We start from the raw sequence: 16,957 nt of genomic DNA, 5'->3' as shown, positions 1-16,957 counted from the left end.
CACACACACACACACACACACACACACACACACACACACACACACACACACACACACACACAGACACACACACACACACACACTTAAATGCATTAGTGCGGCGCATGTGCAGCTGTGTCCAGATGAGAGGAAAGAGTGCAGGTCCAGGTGATTTCTGAGGTGGACACTTGCAAACACAGGAGCTGCTCGACCCAAAACATCACTCCTGCAGGAACAGCTGTAATTAAAGTCTTTATTTGAGATGTTTATACGAAGCTGGTTTCCTCCGCTGACGAGCCGCTCGCACGCAATCGCTTTATTTGAAGATTGAGTTTGTGATCGAGTGGACAGCGCCACCTAGAGTCTGTGCTGATACTGCAGTGTGTGTGTGTGTGTGTGTGTGTGTGTGTGTGTGTGTGTGTGTGTGGATATTTGATTCTTCATCCAATCATGATGTCAGACCGCTGTGATGTCACTATATAAATGATGTGACACAGAGACACAGATCAGCTGAAACACGGAGACAAACATGAAGAACCTCACGCTCCTGATCTTCTGCTGCATGATCGCTGCGTGTCTGAGCGCAGGTCAGTTTGTGTGTGTGTGTGTGTGTGTGTGTGTGTGTGTGTGTGTGTGTGTAGTGTGTGTACATGTGTGTATGATTGTGCTCTCTGTCTTGTTCTCTTGTAGGTCTTCCTGACACTAAATCAGTGAGTCCTGCAGAATCTCCCAGTGATGATGGTGAGACACCTGTGTGTGTGTGTGTGTGTGTATATAGGTGTGTGTGTGTGTGTGTGTGTGTGTGTGTGTGTGTGTGTGTGTGTGTGTGTGTGTGTGTGTGTATATAGGTGTGTGTGTGTGTGTGTGTGTGTGTGTGTGTATAGGTGTGTGTGTGTGTGTGTGTGTGTGTGTGTGTGTGTGTGTGTGTGTGTGTGTATAGGTGTGTGTGTGTGTGTGTGTGTGTGTGTGTGTTTACTGTAGTTGGTGTGTTGTATGTTGCTCGATCTGAGTATTCTCAATGTAAAGTACAGTATTGTTTGAGGGTTAGTGTTGTTCTGCAGTTCTTCAGTGTTTCCGCTCGTCTGTAATTATCAGCTGTGTCTGTAGATCTCATTCAGCTGCTTCAGGTGTGTTTGTTTAGCGCTGAGCTTTGCAGGAAGAGAATATCATAATTACATGAATGATTGAGCAAAGATGTATTTAAAAGCAGGAAGTCTTTTACAGGTCAGCTCAGCCAAAACTGAAATATGCTCGAGAGTCACACTAAACCCATATCAACATGTTTAGTAGAAATGTTCTTGACATCAAGAGAGTGAGCAGGAATGACCGTAAGAGTGTGATCTGTGTCAGTTTGGTCTGTTCTTCACACTGATCTGCCTAGTGATATGATCAGATGCTGACAGGAAGATCGGAGGATCCGTCACACTAAAGAGCTTCTCTGGCCACAGAAGATAGAAAGTCACACATATACATATATATCATCTATATAGAGCTGTCTCTCACCTCTGCGCCTCACTCTGGACTGTTTCCTGTCCGAGCCACATTTGAGCTCAAACCTCTTCCTCAGACAGCACAGATATGCAAACTTCATCTGAATACATACGTGTGTGTGTGTGTGTGTGTGTGTGTGTGTGTGTGTGTGTGTGTGTGTGTGTGTGTGTGTGTGTGTGTGTTCTCAGGTGTGTTTGTGAAGCGTGATGTGGCTTCAACAGTCGTGAGACAGAAGAGAGCTGGAACTAAACCTGCAGACCTGACACTGGCTCAGCTGGAGAGGTACAAACACTCTCTCTCTCTCTCTCTCTCTCTCTCCCTCACTCTCACTCTCTCTCTCTCTTTCCCTCACTCTCTCCCTCACTCTCACTCTCTCTCTCTTTCCCTCACTCTCTGTCTCTCTCTCTCTCTCTCTCTCTCTCTCTCTCTCACACACACACACAGCGGAGATAATGTCTCACAAAAGGGTGTTTCTGCAGCGATGCCATAGAAGAACCATTTTTGGTTCCCCAAAGAACTTTTCAGTGAACAGCTCTTAAAGGAACCATTTTGAAGAACATTTTTTGACTATAAAGAACGTTTTCTGCATTTGACTGTCATCAATGCCAATAAAAAAATCTCTGCTTTTAAGAGTGTACAGTAAATGTACACATGCTGCTTTGCCATTTTGTCAATCTGTTGCTCTACCATTCTTGCAGTTTAAGATTGTCCTGGTCTTGTCTTTATTATTTATATATATATATATATATATATATATATATATACACAGTGCCTCATACACCCCTTCATTTTTTTCTTATTTTGTTACGTTGCTTCCCTGATAGCACACGTACATCTCGGAGACGTCTATTTGACGTCTGCATTTACATCTGCAATACGTCTATGAGACGTTTCCTATCAGATGTCAAATAGACGTCTATTAGATGTCTTTAAGATGTTTATGAATTAGAATGTATGTTAAACTGACATCTTACAGATGTCTACCAGACGTTTGCACACAGCAGATGCTTTCCAGATCGAGAGATCTTTAACAGACGTCTTGCAGATTCAAATTCATCTGAACGAGTCTGATTTAGAAAGACACACACCTCTCAGAAAAGGTCTAACAGCTGAAAATGCAGATCAGAGCAAAAACCAAGATAACTGCCTGTAGAGCTCAGTGACAGACTTGCGTTAAGGCGATGATCTAGAGAAGAGTTCAGAAACAAATCTGCTGCATTGAAGGTTGACAGAAGCATTCTCCATAATGGAAGACGATTGGAACAACTAGGACTCTAGAAAATGTCCAAGCTGACAGAGATGGAGAGGTGAAAAGGTGAGGCAAAGAATGGCAGATAATTGCCAAATGCAGATGTGCAAAGATGCTCACATCAGACCCAAAAACACTTGAGGCTGGAAAGATGCTTCAACTATGGACTGAGTTAAGGGTATGAATACTTATGCTATCAATTTATTTGAATACATTTGTCAAATTTGAAATCTGGTTTTTGCTTTCATTATTATGGTGTATGGAGTGTAAACTGATGTGGGGAAAACTAATTTAAAGTAGTTATTAACATAATGCTGCAACAAAACAAAATGTGACATAAATGAATGAAATACTTTTGCAAGGCACTGTATATATATGTGTGTGTTTTGTGTTCTTACACCAGAGGTGATTTCAGAGGTTTGCTCTGCTTGCAGTGACAATAATGCTATTGAATTTAGTTGAGTTGACACACAGAGCAGTGGGTCTAACACACTCTTGTCCTCCAGTCTCAGGGAGGTCTGTGAAGCGAATCTGGCGTGTGAGCACATGATGGACACGTCCGGCATCATCGCCGCCTACACTGCGTACTACGGGCCCATTCCCTACTAGAACACCAGCGCAGCACCCACTTCCTCATCAGCATCTGTCAAAAATGATAAAAAAAAAACATTGCTAAAGCCGGATAATAATAAAGACTACAGTGTTGTCTGGAGTTTCTACTTTTAGATCACACCATATTAGATTCATGTGTGTTTGTCAGAAGTCACGTGTCTAAACATTGTGTCGAAGCAGCTTCACAATAAAAAGCATAAAATGAAAACTGAATCTAGTCAAATTCATGAATTATAAAACAAGCTCAGTGTCAGCTGTGAAGCAGCACTACAGGAAACACTAGTCAGATCAGATCAGTGTGTGGTTTGATGAATATAAACACATTTCTCTGTCATTGAGTTCAGAAACATCTCCAACCAGCCGCATTTATGTTTATGTGTTAAAGATTATATTGATGAAACTCAATGGGCGCTTCTTCATGAAGATGATTTGTTAATCTTTTATCTCTCAGTGTTTTTATAAACTTGTGAAATAAGTGTGAAGTAAACAAGTCATGCTAGTCTAAACCTCACCTGCTTTAAAGAATGAAGCACATAAACACAGGGTAAAGAACAGAAATACGGCAACATTCATAAAACATGAGAACATATGTACTGCGCGCTATCGATTTAAATAATAAAAGTCCGGAAGCGGAAGTGACGTCTCTTCAGGAGAGCGGTGGCGCGTTTCCGCTTTATTGCACGAAAAGATGTCTCGCGCTTTTGGATGCGTTTATTGACGATTGTTAAAGTGATTATTAGACATCCGTTGAAGTGATCGAGGTGAGTTTAAGGTTTACTCTGATCGGGTGACACTGCTTTCATCATATTGATGTCATATCCGCTCATTTGACGACTATATTAGAGTTCCTCAGTCGATCCTCAGTGTGTTCCTGATGAAGATCATCATCTCGCTGTTTTCAGCGCAGCACTGCATCGATGTTGTTGTTGTTTTCACTGCTTTAGGGTTAGAAAAGAGGTTTAATAAGAGCTGAACGAGTGCTGACTTCTGTTTGCTCCAGAGTTTCTTTCATCAAATACTGTTGTGAGACTTCAGTCGTGTGACACACATAACAATGAGCAGAACTAGCTAGTCCACGGTAAACGATCGCTACACGCTAGTGTGTTTATTATGATGGGAATAAAAGTAAAATCATTTAAATACAAATACAGTTTACCTCATCGCAGCTAAATAAAGATCGCTGACCTCAAAAACTCACGTTCACGCCAGCAGCTCTTACATTACAAATGAGATGGAAGATAGAAATAAATAGTTTATATCGATCTAGTCTTTGCATCTGTTTGTCTGATGTCTGAATCGGGTCTCCTCTATCGGCAGGGAATCGTCTAGATAGCACTGTCACAAAAAATAGTGTCTTAGAAATGCTTTCCTGAAACCATAACCTCCAGTTGAGCAGGAACACACTGTTTGAGTCAGACATTCATGTTGATCATGTTTAACGTGTGTGTGTGTGTGTGTGTGTGTGTGTGTGTGTGTGTGTGTGTGTGTTGTTCAGGTGAAACAGACGGACCGCAGTCATGGGGCGCCGCTCCACCTCCTCCACCAAGAGTGGGAAATTCATGAACCCCACCGACCAGGCCAGTGAGTATAGACCCCTCAGATCATCATCAGATCATCATCAGACACTAGACACACTAGACACACACCTACAGATCATCATCAGACACCTCAGAGACACTAGATCATGAACTAACACCTCAGACTGATCTCTGAGTAAACCAGTCCTGACCTGTGTTCTTGTGTGTGTTTGTAGGGAAGGAGGCGCGCAAGAGAGAGCTGAAGAAGGTACGTTCATGACCTCTGACCTCTAGACTCACAGTGAAGACGTTTTCTGATGGTTATGTAAAACACACCTGTCCTCCTCCAGTTCAGATTACTTACACTAGTGTGTGTGTGTGTGTGTGTGTTTGTGTTTATTGCAGAACAAGAAGCAGAGGATGATGGTCCGAGCAGCAGTGCTGAAGATGAAGGACCCGCGTCAGATCATCCGAGACATGGAGAAACTGGATGAGATGGGTGAGTATGAGAGAGAGAGAGAGAGTGTGTTTGCATGATGTCTGTCCTGAACATGAGTGTTTGTGTGGGTTTCAGAGTTCAATCCGGTGCAGCAGCCGCTGCTGAATGAGAAGGTTCTGCGTGACAAACGTAAGAAGCTGCGGGAGACGTTCGAGAGGATCGTCCGTCTGTACGAACGGGAGAATCCAGAGACGTACAAGGAGCTGCGGAAGCTGGAGGTGGACTACGAGACCAAACGAGGACAGCTGTCGCTCTACTTCGACTCCGTCAAGGTTAGTGTGACAGACGCTTCCTGTGGTTAGATCATCAGATCTGAGCGACACACTGACCGACAGATGAGCAGATAAACGTTCCTCAGAAGATGTGAGATGTTTAGGAGGCTTGGACAGATCAGAGAAAGTAAAGATTCTGGAAACAAACGTTTCTTTAGATTTTTTTTCTCTATCAAGTAAAGCCAAGCTGCTTCAGTCCAGTAGGTGTTCGTCTGGAAATATTACTACAGTTATACTCGTTTACGTGATGATAAAATCAAGATTGGACAGCAAGAAGACACCAGCTGTAGGACATTTGTACAATTACACTGAAATGTCTTTGACTTGATGAAAGTGTTAGGAGTGTTAGCATCTGATGTTCACATCATCCAACCAACATACAGAGTTTATGAAGATGTCAGTCGAAGAGTTCAGTCGATGTGTGTGTCTCCATCAGAACGCGGAGTCAGTGGAGGTGGACAGTATTCCTCTTCCAGACATGCCTCACGCTCCGTCCAGCATCCTCATCCAGGACATCCCCTTACCTGGAGCTCAGCCGCCCTCCATCCTCAAGAAGAGCTCCTCGCTCGGGTCAGAACACACTCACTCACACTCACAGCCAATCCACATACACTGATGTGTGTCTTCTCATAGGATAAGAACACAATCAAAAATAAAAAAAAAATAACCCTGGAGCACAAAACCAGTCTTAAGTCGCTGGGGTATATTTGTAGCAATAGTCAAAAATACATTGTATGGGTCAAAATTATTGATTTTTCTTTTATGCCAAAAATCATTAGGAAATTAAAGATCATGTTCCATGAAGATTTTTTGTAAAATTCTTACTATAAATATATCAAAATGTAATTTTTGATTAGTAATATGCATTGCTAAGAACTTAATTTGGACAACTTTAAAGGTGATTTTCTCAGGATTTTGATTTTTTTTTTGCACCCTCAGATTCCAGATTTTCAAATAGATGTATCTCAGCCAAATATTGTCCTATCCTAACAAACCATACATCAATAGACAGCTGATTTATTGAGCTTTATATGATGTATACATCTCAGTTTTGTCAAATTTAACCTTATGACTGGTTTTGTGGTCCAGGGTCACATATGAGACATCGACACGTCATTGAACGTCAGCACAATATAGATTTTAAACAGAAGATGAAAATAGTGCAAAAAAACTAAAAAAAAACCTGTTCTCTCCAACAATTAATATTAACGGATGCTAACATTGTTGTCTGTGATGTGTGACACAAACACCTCTGCTGTAATCTCAGAAAAAGTCCAGGGTTTCAAGACCCTTTAAAGACTGACAGTAATCTCTGTTTAATTTCTAAGGAAGGAAAGGAATGTAGGGTTAGTTTAGGGTTGTTATCCAGCTGTCCAGATGAACCAGATCTTCAGTGTATCTGAGCTTTGGTGGTGATTCCCGTATTCATGAACATGAGCCGCAGTGTTGAGAACAGGACAGACTGAATGTGAGTGTGTTTCAGGAAGAGCTCATCTCTGTCAGCGGCCGCTCTGGCTGGAGTTCCTCGTCTGCCGCCGGGACGCAAACCCCCGGGCCCCCCGCCGGGGCCGCCGCCGCCACAGATCCTGCAGCTGTACGCTAACACTCGCCGCACAGGTGCTGCAGACGGACGCTAACACCGTCACGCTTCTCTATTACTGTCTATTGTTGTTCTGAACATGCTTCAAAATCAACATCCTGTGGTGTTTCCTGTCAGAGGGCAGCGGTTCAGACGGCGAGATGATGGACACCGGAGGAAGAGACAGCGACAGAGAGAGCGACGCGGAGGACGACAGCGACTCGCAGGACGACAGCGGCACGGAGAGAGACGACACGGACGCCGACGGCAGGATGATGGACGGACACGAGGACCGAGACGACGACAGAGACAGAGCTGATAAACACACAGGTGTGCAGATCTCCCTCAGCCGTAGGGTTAGGGTAGACAACCATGTGACACGGTTCCCACGGCTCTGGGAAGATCATGCCATTCTAAAAGGTCTATTTCAGACATTAAAAGTCAGGGATTTTTGTTCAAGTCATCGAATATCAGTTTTTTTTGTTTGTTGCTTTAAATTTTAGTTTCTATTTATCAAAATGTAATTTTTCTGTACTGTATTTTTTCACGTTGTTTCATGTGTTTTGTGTATTTCTATGGTTTTATTTTATTATTTTCACGCTCATCAACTGGGCATCACTCAAAGGACTAGTTAATTTCCAGACGTTTACAGATAAAGTACTCACCCTTTTGTCATCCAAGATGTTCATGTCTGTCTTTCTTCAGTCGTAAAGATGCTATGTTTTTTGAGGAAAACATTTCAGGATTTCTCTCCATATAGTGGACTTCTATGGTGCCCTGAGTTTGAACTCCCAAAATGCAGTTAAAATGCAGCAAAAGACTCTAATTGTTCTGCTTTTTAAGCTCAAACGCTGGTCTTGTCTGGTCTCTGTGATGCTCATGTGTTCTCTGTGTAATCCAGTTCAAGACAGTTAGGGTATGTCCAAAAACTCCCGTCTCATTTTCTTCTTCAGAACCCTACAACTCTGTTTTAGCTTTCTTTGTAAAGGGTGTTTGATCTTCTTCACACGTTCACTTTGTAAACACTGGCTCAGTTCTTCAACAGCGATGGAGGACGATTCTGAAGTTGGAGGAGAAAATGAGATGGGAGTTTTTAGACATACCCTAACTGTCTTGATGACACAAGACCAGCATTTGAGGTTAAAAATATATATAGATTGTCAATTTGCTTTGAAAATAACTAATCGTTTCGCTAGATGAGACTCTTCTTCCTCGTCTGGGATCGTTTAGAGTCCTTTGACGCTGCGTTTAAACTGCATTGTGGAAGTTCAAACTCAGGGCACCATAGAAGTCCACTATATGGAGAACACTCCTGAAATGTTTCCTCAAAAAGCATATTTCTTTACGACTGAAGAAAGAAAGACATGAAGATCTTGGATGACAAGTACATTATCCTTCAAGTCAAATCCAGTCAGCTGGCGGATCCTGTTAACTGAGAAACCAGGAAAATTTACATTTCAAGACCTTTGGCTACAAAATGAGAACTTCAGGTGTTAAAAGTAGAAAAGCAGTAACTAAATGTGAAAAAGACTGAACATTGAAGTTGATGGCAAACAGACAATTCTTATTCTCATTTAACTCCTGAAACCATAAAAACCATACATTAATTTCTGTAGAGAAAAACATCAGTGCATTCAACAGGTGACACCAGAATAAAAGTAGAGTGTGAGTGTTTTGTACTAAAAATAGTCTCTAAGTAATGCTAGAGTAGATTGGATATTGGTTCCAGCCGCTGTAGGAATGAGGCTTTGACGTGTTTGTTTCCTTCGCTCAGGGCGCAGCGTGCGATTCGCTGACATGCCGTCGTCTAAAGAGAAGAGGAAGAGGAGGGTGGCGAAGACGAAGAGCATCACACCGCTGCAGGCCATGATGCTCCGGATGGCAGGTGTGTGATCTCCTAAATCATCTTCACCTTTGACCCACAGTATCTCTCTGTTGAACAGCTCTCGTCTGTGTGCGCAGGTCAGTCTATCCCAGAGGAAGACGAGGAGGATGAAGACGAGTACACGGACTCTGAGGAGTCGGATGCTGAGGATCAGGTCTCCGCCGAAGCCGCTCCGTCATTGGTCAATCCCAGACTTCCCGTTCCGTCGGCACCGATGGCAGCTCAGCAGCCTCCTCCCCACATGCAGGCTCCACCAATCACAGGGCCTCCTCCTTTAGGACCGCCTCCCGCTCCTCCAATGAGGCCACCGGGACCCCCTTCTGGCCCGCCTCCAGGACCGCCTCCCGGTGCGTGTCTCCTTCATCATCGGTGTCTGTGATAACCGGCTGACACTGTCGATTAAGCACTCCGTATCTGAGGTGCTCAGTGTTGTGTGACGTCTGAAGGCTCAGGTGTTTGCTGACGTTGAGTTTTGTCAAACACAGGCGCTCCTCCGTTCCTGAGGCCTCCCGGACTCCCAGCAGCTCTCAGGGGTCCCATGCCACGCATGCTGCCTCCGGGACCCCCGCCGGGACGCCCACCCGGACCCCCTCCCGGACCTCCACCGGGTCTGCCGCCCGGACCGCCCCCCAGAGGACCCCCGCCCCGCCTGCCGCCTCCGGCTCCTCCAGGTGTGTGTGACCCAGACATCCCATTCATTTCGACCCCATTGATCACACAGACACCACAGACACTTAGCCTGCGGTTTAAAATCTTTCTTTGAATATGGCAACATGAAATCACACTCTACAATATTTCTATTAGAGACCCCTTCCCTATCAGCCAATCACAGTGTGCATAGTTAATGAGCATGCTGACATCATCCATATTAATGAGCTCAACCCCGCCCCTTACTCTCAGCTTAAGGTTTCTCTCTATTCCTGAGTAAAAGTGTGTCTCCGCAGCTTTGGGAATGGGTTTAAGAGAAAACTCTCGTATTTAGGAGAACTCTTGGTGGTAAGGTAAAATGTTCTGTGAATACGGGCCCTGATCTGTATCTGTATTAGCGTCCACACAACAGACATAGCTGCTGTTTGTCATCCGTCTCTTCAAAAGTGCTGGCTCCTGAGTGTCTGTCAGTCGTTCATCAGCTGGGAAAAAAACGCTCTGCGATTCTAGCGGATATGGTTTATCTGTATCGTCTGCAGGTGTGCCGTAGTCGGGCTATTCTCTGTCGAAACTGTAGTTTAGTGGTGTCCTGATCCGATGTTCAGTAGCGATATCGCTGCCATACTGCCAATGTGTATCATTTGACCAGATTTAGTCCTTTTTTATTTGTTCCCCACTAAATAATGTTTGTTTTGGACTAATTTTAGAATTTATGAAATGATTTTTCAAGAGTATCTAGTGAATTATCCACTAATCTAGTTTATAACAGTATTTTTGTCATGAATTATAATGATGTACTCATTGGTTGTTGTTTTTCTTTGTCTGTTTAGTAGATGTGTGTGAGAGATGATCAGGTCAACACGTATTGAGGTAGTGATAGGTATCGGATCGACATCTGTGTATTTGCTGAACTAGTTTTGATGATGGTTTCGTGTTTTTGTTAATTCTGCAGGAATGCCGCCTCCTCCTCCTCCCCCCCGCAGTGGACCGCCCCGCATGGCCCCGCCCCTCTCTCTGTTCCCGCCTCCGCTCAACCCCAACGTGCTCAGCGCTCCTCCCAGCATCCTCCCCCGTCAGAAGTCTCCCGCCACGCCCTCCTCCGGAGACTCCTCCTCCTCTCAGAGCGGCTCCGCCCACGCCCCGCCCCTACGGAGCTCCGCCCTGCAGATGCCGCCGCCCCCCGGCACCACGTCCAACCCTCTCGCCCCCACCATCGAGAAGCGGGCCACTGTGGCCGGCTCCGGCGCGTCCTCGGCTCAAGCGGGCGGCGCCACCATCTCCGCCAAACCGCAGATCATCAACCCCAAGACGGAGGTGACGCGCTTCGTGCCCACGGCGCTCCGCGTGCGCAGGGACCGGGCCCCGGGGACGGAGAGAGCGGGCAGGAGAGAGGACGAGCGCGAGCAGCCCAAACTACAGTCCTCCGCTCACGTCCAGCCGTCCGGAGCCGCTCACCCCAACATGAAGACCAAGGACCAGATGTACGAGGCCTTCATGCGGGAGATGGAGGGGCTGCTCTGAGCGACGCTTCTCTGGACATTAGCGTCTCCTCGTTGGTTTTATCTTTCAATGTGAATAAACGTCAGATCTCAAACTCTGCTGCTGCTGTTCGGTCTGTCATTTATTACGGATAATAACTCATTTCAGCACATTGTGATGGTTCATGTGTTTGGGATATTTACATTATTATTTAGCCAGAATAAAAAGTGAACAGTTGGATCAACTTAAATTACTTCAATTGGTAACACTTAACATTTTAAGTTCTTTCAACTTTAAGTTGATCCATAATTATAAATTAAGTTGAAAGAACTTATAATGTTTAGGTGTAACCAATTGAAGTATTTTTTTTAAGTTGATCCATAATCATAAATTAAGTTGAAAGAACTTATGTTTAGGTGTAACCAATTGAAGTATTTTTTTTTAAGTTGATCCATAATTATAAATTAAGTTGAAAGAACTTACAATGTTTAGGTGTAACCAATTGAAGTAATTTTTTAAAGTTGATTCATAATCATAAATTAAGTTGAAAGAACTTATGTTTAGGTGTAACCAATTGAAGTATTTTTTAAAGTTGATTCATAATCATAAATTAAGTTGAAAGAACTTATGTTTAGGTGTAACCAATTGAAGTATTTTTTTTAAGTTGATCCATAATCATAAATTAAGTTGAAAGAACTTATGTTTGGGTGTAACCAATTGAAGTATTTTTTTTAAGTTGATCCATAATCATAAATTAAGTTGAAAGAACTTATAATGTTTAGGTGTAACCAATTTAAGTATTTTTTTTAAGTTGATCCATAATTATAAATTAAGTTGAAAGAACTTACAATGTTTAGGTGTAACCAATTGAAGTAATTTTTTAAAGTTGATTCATAATCATAAATTAAGTTGAAAGAACTTATGTTTAGGTGTAACCAATTGAAGTATTTTTTTTTAAGTTGATCCATAATCATAAATTAAGTTGAAAGAACTTATGTTTAGGTGTAACCAATTGAAGTATTTTTTTTTTAAGTTGATCCATAATCATAAATTAAGTTGAAAGAACTTATGTTTAGGTGTAACCAATTGAAGTAATTTTTTAAAGTTGATTCATAATCATAAATTAAGTTGAAAGAACTTATGTTTAGGTGTAACCAATTGAAGTATATTTTTTTAAGTTGATCCATAATCATAAATTAAGTTGAAAGAACTTATGTTTAGGTGTAACCAATTGAAGTATTTTTTTTTTAAGTTGATCCATAATCATAAATTAAGTTGAAAGAACTTATGTTTAGGTGTAACCAATTGAAGTATTTTTTTTTTAAGTTGATCCATAATTATAAATTAAGTTGAAAGAACTTATGTTTAGGTGTAACCAATTGAAGTATTTTTTTTTTAAGTTGATCCATAATTATAAATTAAGTTGAAAGAACTTATAATGTTTAGGTGTAACCAATTGAAGTATTTTTTTTTTAAGTTGATCCATAATCATAAATTAAGTTGAAAGAACTTATGTTTAGGTGTAACCAATTGAAGTCATTTTTTTTAAGTTGATCCATAATTATAAATTAAGTTGAAAGAACTTACAATGTTTAGGTGTAACCAATTGAAGTATTTTTTTTTAAGTTGATCCATAATCATAAATTAAGTTGAAAGAACTTACAATGTTTAGGTGTAACCAATTGAAGTATTTTTTTTTAAGTTGATCCATAATCATAAATTAAGTTGAAAGAACTTACAATGTTTAGGTGTAACCAATTGAAGTATTTTTTTTTAAGTTGATCCATAATCATAAATTAAGTTGAAAGAACTTATAATGTTTAGGTGTAACCAATTGAAGTATTTTTTTTTTAAGTTGATCCATAATCATAAATTAAGTTGAAAGAACTTACTATGTTTAGGTGTAACCAACTGAAGTATTTTTTTTTTTAAGTTGATCCATAATCAATAATCAATCAATTAAGTTGAAAGAACTTACAATGTTTAGGTGTAACCAATTGAAGTATTTTTTTTTTTAAGTTGATCCATAATCATAAATTAAGTTGAAAGAACTTACAATGTTTAGGTGTAACCAATTGAAGTATTTTTTTTTAAGTTGATCCATAATCATAAATTAAGTTGAAAGAACTTACTATGTTTAGGTGTAACCAACTGAAGTATTTTTTTTAAGTTGATCCATAATTTTAAATTAAGTTGAAAGAACTTATGTTTAGGTGTAACCAACTGAAGTATTTTTTTTTTTTTTAAGTTGATCCATAATCATAAATTAAGTTGAAAGAACTTACAATGTTTAGGTGTAACCAATTGAAGTATTTTTTTTAAGTTGATCCATAATCATAAATTAAGTTGAAAGAACTTACTATGTTTAGGTGTAACCAACTGAAGTATTTTTTTTAAGTTGATCCATAATTTTAAATTAAGTTGAAAGAACTTATAATGTTTAGGTGTAACCAATTGAAGTATTTTTTTTTAAGTTGATCCATAATCATAAATTAAGTTGAAAGAACTTATGTTTAGGTGTAACCAACTGAAGTAATTTTTTTAAGTTGATCCATAATCATAAATTAAGTTGAAAGAACTTACAATGTTTAGGTGTAACCAATTGAAGTATTTTTTTTTTTAAGTTGATCCATAATCATAAATTAAGTTGAAAGAACTTACAATGTTTAGGTGTAACCAGCTGAAGTATTTTTTTTAAGTTGATCCATAATTTTAAATTAAGTTGAAAGAACTTACAATGTTTAGGTGTAACCAATTGAAGTATTTTTTTTTTTAAGTTGATCCATAATCATAAATTAAGTTGAAAGAACTTACAATGTTTAGGTGTAACCAACTGAAGTATTTTTTTTTTAAGTTGATCCATAATCATAAATTAAGTTGAAAGAACTTACAATGTTTAGGTGTAACCAATTGAAGTATTTTTTAAGTTGATCCATAATCATAAATTAAGTTGAAAGAACTTACAATGTTTAGGTGTAACCAACTGAAGTATTTTTTTTTTAAGTTGATCCATAATCATAAATTAAGTTGAAAGAACTTACAATGTTTAGGTGTAACCAATTGAAGTATTTTTTAAGTTGATCCATAATCATAAATTAAGTTGAAAGAACTTACAATGTTTAGGTGTAACCAACTGAAGTATTTTTTTTTTAAGTTGATCCATAATCATAAATTAAGTTGAAAGAACTTACAATGTTTAGGTGTAACCAATTGAAGTATTTTTTAAGTTGATCCATAATCATAAATTAAGTTGAAAGAACTTACAATGTTTAGGTGTAACCAATTGAAGTAATTTTTTTAAGTTGATCCATAATCATAAATTAAGTTGAAAGAACTTATGTTTAGGTGTAACCAATTGAAGTAATTTTTTTAAGTTGATCCATAATTATAAATTAAGTTGAAAGAACTTATAATGTTTAGGTGTAATCAATTGAAGTATTTTTTTTAAGTTGATCCATAATCATAAATTAAGTTGAAAGAACTTATGTTTAGGTGTAACCAATTGAAGTAATTTTTTTTAAGTTGATCCATAATCATAAATTAAGTTGAAAGAACTTATTATGTTTAGGTGTAACCAATTGAAGTAATTTTTTTTAAGTTGATCCATAATTTTAAATTAAGTTGAAAGAACTTACTATGTTTAGGTGTAACCAACTGAAGTAATTTTTTTAAGTTGATCCATAATCATAAATTAAGTTGAAAGAACTTATTATGTTTAGGTGTAACCAATTGAAGTAATTTTTTTTAAGTTGATCCATAATCATAAATTAAGTTGAAAGAACTTACAATGTTTAGGTGTAACCAATTGAAGTATTTTTTTTTTAAAGTTGATCCATAATCATAAATTAAGTTGAAAGAACTTACAATGTTTAGGTGTAACCAATTGAAGTATTTTTTTTTTTTAAGTTGATCCATAATCATAAATTAAGTTGAAAGAACTTACAATGTTTAGGTGTAACCAACTGAAGTAATTTTTTTAAGTTGATCCATAATTATAAATTAAGTTGAAAGAACTTACAATGTTTAGGTGTAACCAATTGAAGTATTTTTTTTAAATTGATCCATAATTTTAAATTAAGTTGAAAGAACTTACTATGTTTAGGTGTAACCAACTGAAGTAATTTTTTTAAGTTGATCCAACTGTTCACTTTTTACAGTGTACTGATTACCCTGCAATCATCAAACCTCAAAACATCATACTTTTACTCAATAAAAGCAGTCCAAAAAGCTTCATTTGTGGAACGTTTCGTTCAGATGACCGTCCGGAGTGTTTCACTGAGGCGTGTTTATTTGTAAAATGCATTTTCATATTTATATTCATGACATTAAGACCTAACTCTGGTGATCCGATCTACTTCTTCATTTTTTCCTCATACATATCACATTCGCCTTCTGTAATTTGACATCAATTTGATAAATATTATACGCAGATGTCTGTCACACAGTTAAACAGGTGATTAAAGATGGAATAAGAGTGTTAAAGCTCATTCACAGCAGGGACAGTCACTAAAAAGGAAAAAACATTCAAAACAAAAGTTAGAAACATTGATAGCCAATCAGAATCCACCAATTTGAAAGAGCCCGAACATTTAAAGAGACAGATGACAACAGAATGTGAACACTAATATAGTTATTACAGCTGTTCTCAGTGAATAAATGCAGATGGCATATGGATGATGGCAGATGATATGCCATTTTGGTCCTCATCCACTAAAGAATATCCTCATCTATTTTTACTCTCAAATCAATGTAATTGACTGTCAATGAAAGTAACGGTAAACCAACCTGAGCGTTATTCATTTGGCTTGTTGACAAATGCTATTTCTATTTCTAAGTCACTGAGGAGAGATTTAAGTCATATACTTTTAAGTTTACATGAAGTTGTAATGGAGTATGTGCTTTTTTTTTCACTGTAAATGTAATTGAGTATTTCGTTTGAACAAAAGTCACGTAAATATTTCCCCAAAATGATACTTTTATCAGTACTAGTACTATCAAATATTCACCCTGCTGTCAGTTTCAGTGTCAAATCATTACTGTTCCGTAGATTTTCAGCTCAATGTCTCTTAATTCTTCATTTGTGGCATTACGTATGAAGTTATCTCTTCAGTTTGCGCGTGCCTGCGTCACTTCCGGCTGTTAGACACGTGGGTGACGCGCTGCAAACATGGCGGAGCAGACCGAATCCTGTGCAGCTGAGGAGAATACAAACACAAGTACAGCCGAGGAGCAGACAAACACACAGACAACAGAAGACAACAGCAACACGACAGACGACGGAACACACGAAGACACGAACACCGAAGAGACACACAAGAGCTTTAAAGACCTGGTGAGAAACACACGCGCCTGATTCAGAGAATCACTAGATTAGACTCAGTCTTTCACTGTCAGCTTCTGTTATTATTATTTCACTGAAGGCGAAATCACTCTTTCTCAAACAACGAGGCTTTAGCGTTAAGATGAAGTGTGTTATACCGATAATAAACGCGCTTTAACTCTTGAGAGTGTTATAGCGCCGCCTGTCGATCAAACACTGCCCTCAGTCGACATCAGATATCTTCACCTTCATCTTCACTACAGTCATTCATGTAGTTGTGTTGCCTCTGTTTGTTGTTAGACTGTGAGATGACAAACTAAAGAAAAACATTTCACCATCTCTCTGTGTGTGTGTGTGTGTGTGTGTGTGTGTTTGTGTATTTGTGTGTGTTTTGTTTATTTGTGTGTTTGTAGGGAGTCACTGAAGT

General features: G+C 39.3%; 3 protein-coding genes across 3 annotated transcripts in view; 2 read left to right on the top strand and 1 right to left on the bottom strand.

Annotated features, from left to right (window-relative positions):
- Positions 1–16,957, bottom strand: part of LOC141327161 (E3 ubiquitin-protein ligase TRIM35-like) — a 308,396-nt gene that overhangs the window by 142,165 nt on the left and 149,274 nt on the right. The gene's annotated exons all lie outside the window — the stretch shown is intronic.
- Positions 463–3,539, top strand: bglap (bone gamma-carboxyglutamate (gla) protein). Its single transcript, XM_073835370.1, has 4 exons — positions 463–566; positions 670–720; positions 1,659–1,752; positions 3,226–3,539. Exons 1-4 carry the CDS (start codon positions 509–511, stop codon positions 3,326–3,328), a joined length of 306 nt encoding a protein of 101 aa, XP_073691471.1. The 5' UTR covers positions 463–508; the 3' UTR covers positions 3,329–3,539.
- Positions 3,961–11,329, top strand: wbp11 (WW domain binding protein 11). Its single transcript, XM_073835309.1, has 12 exons — positions 3,961–4,092; positions 4,827–4,912; positions 5,085–5,116; positions 5,254–5,347; positions 5,423–5,619; positions 6,056–6,189; positions 7,103–7,236; positions 7,337–7,528; positions 8,973–9,083; positions 9,161–9,430; positions 9,569–9,754; positions 10,684–11,329. The coding sequence occupies exons 2-12, from the start codon at positions 4,849–4,851 to the stop codon at positions 11,250–11,252; spliced, it is 1,983 nt and encodes a 660-aa protein (XP_073691410.1). The 5' UTR covers positions 3,961–4,092; positions 4,827–4,848; the 3' UTR covers positions 11,253–11,329.

Source organism: Garra rufa, chromosome 1 (genome assembly GCF_049309525.1).
Source record: "Garra rufa chromosome 1, GarRuf1.0, whole genome shotgun sequence".
NCBI lineage: Eukaryota > Metazoa > Chordata > Actinopteri > Cypriniformes > Cyprinidae > Garra > Garra rufa.
The sequence above is the reverse complement of the archived record's forward strand: the minus strand, read 5'-3'. Positions and strand labels throughout refer to the sequence as shown.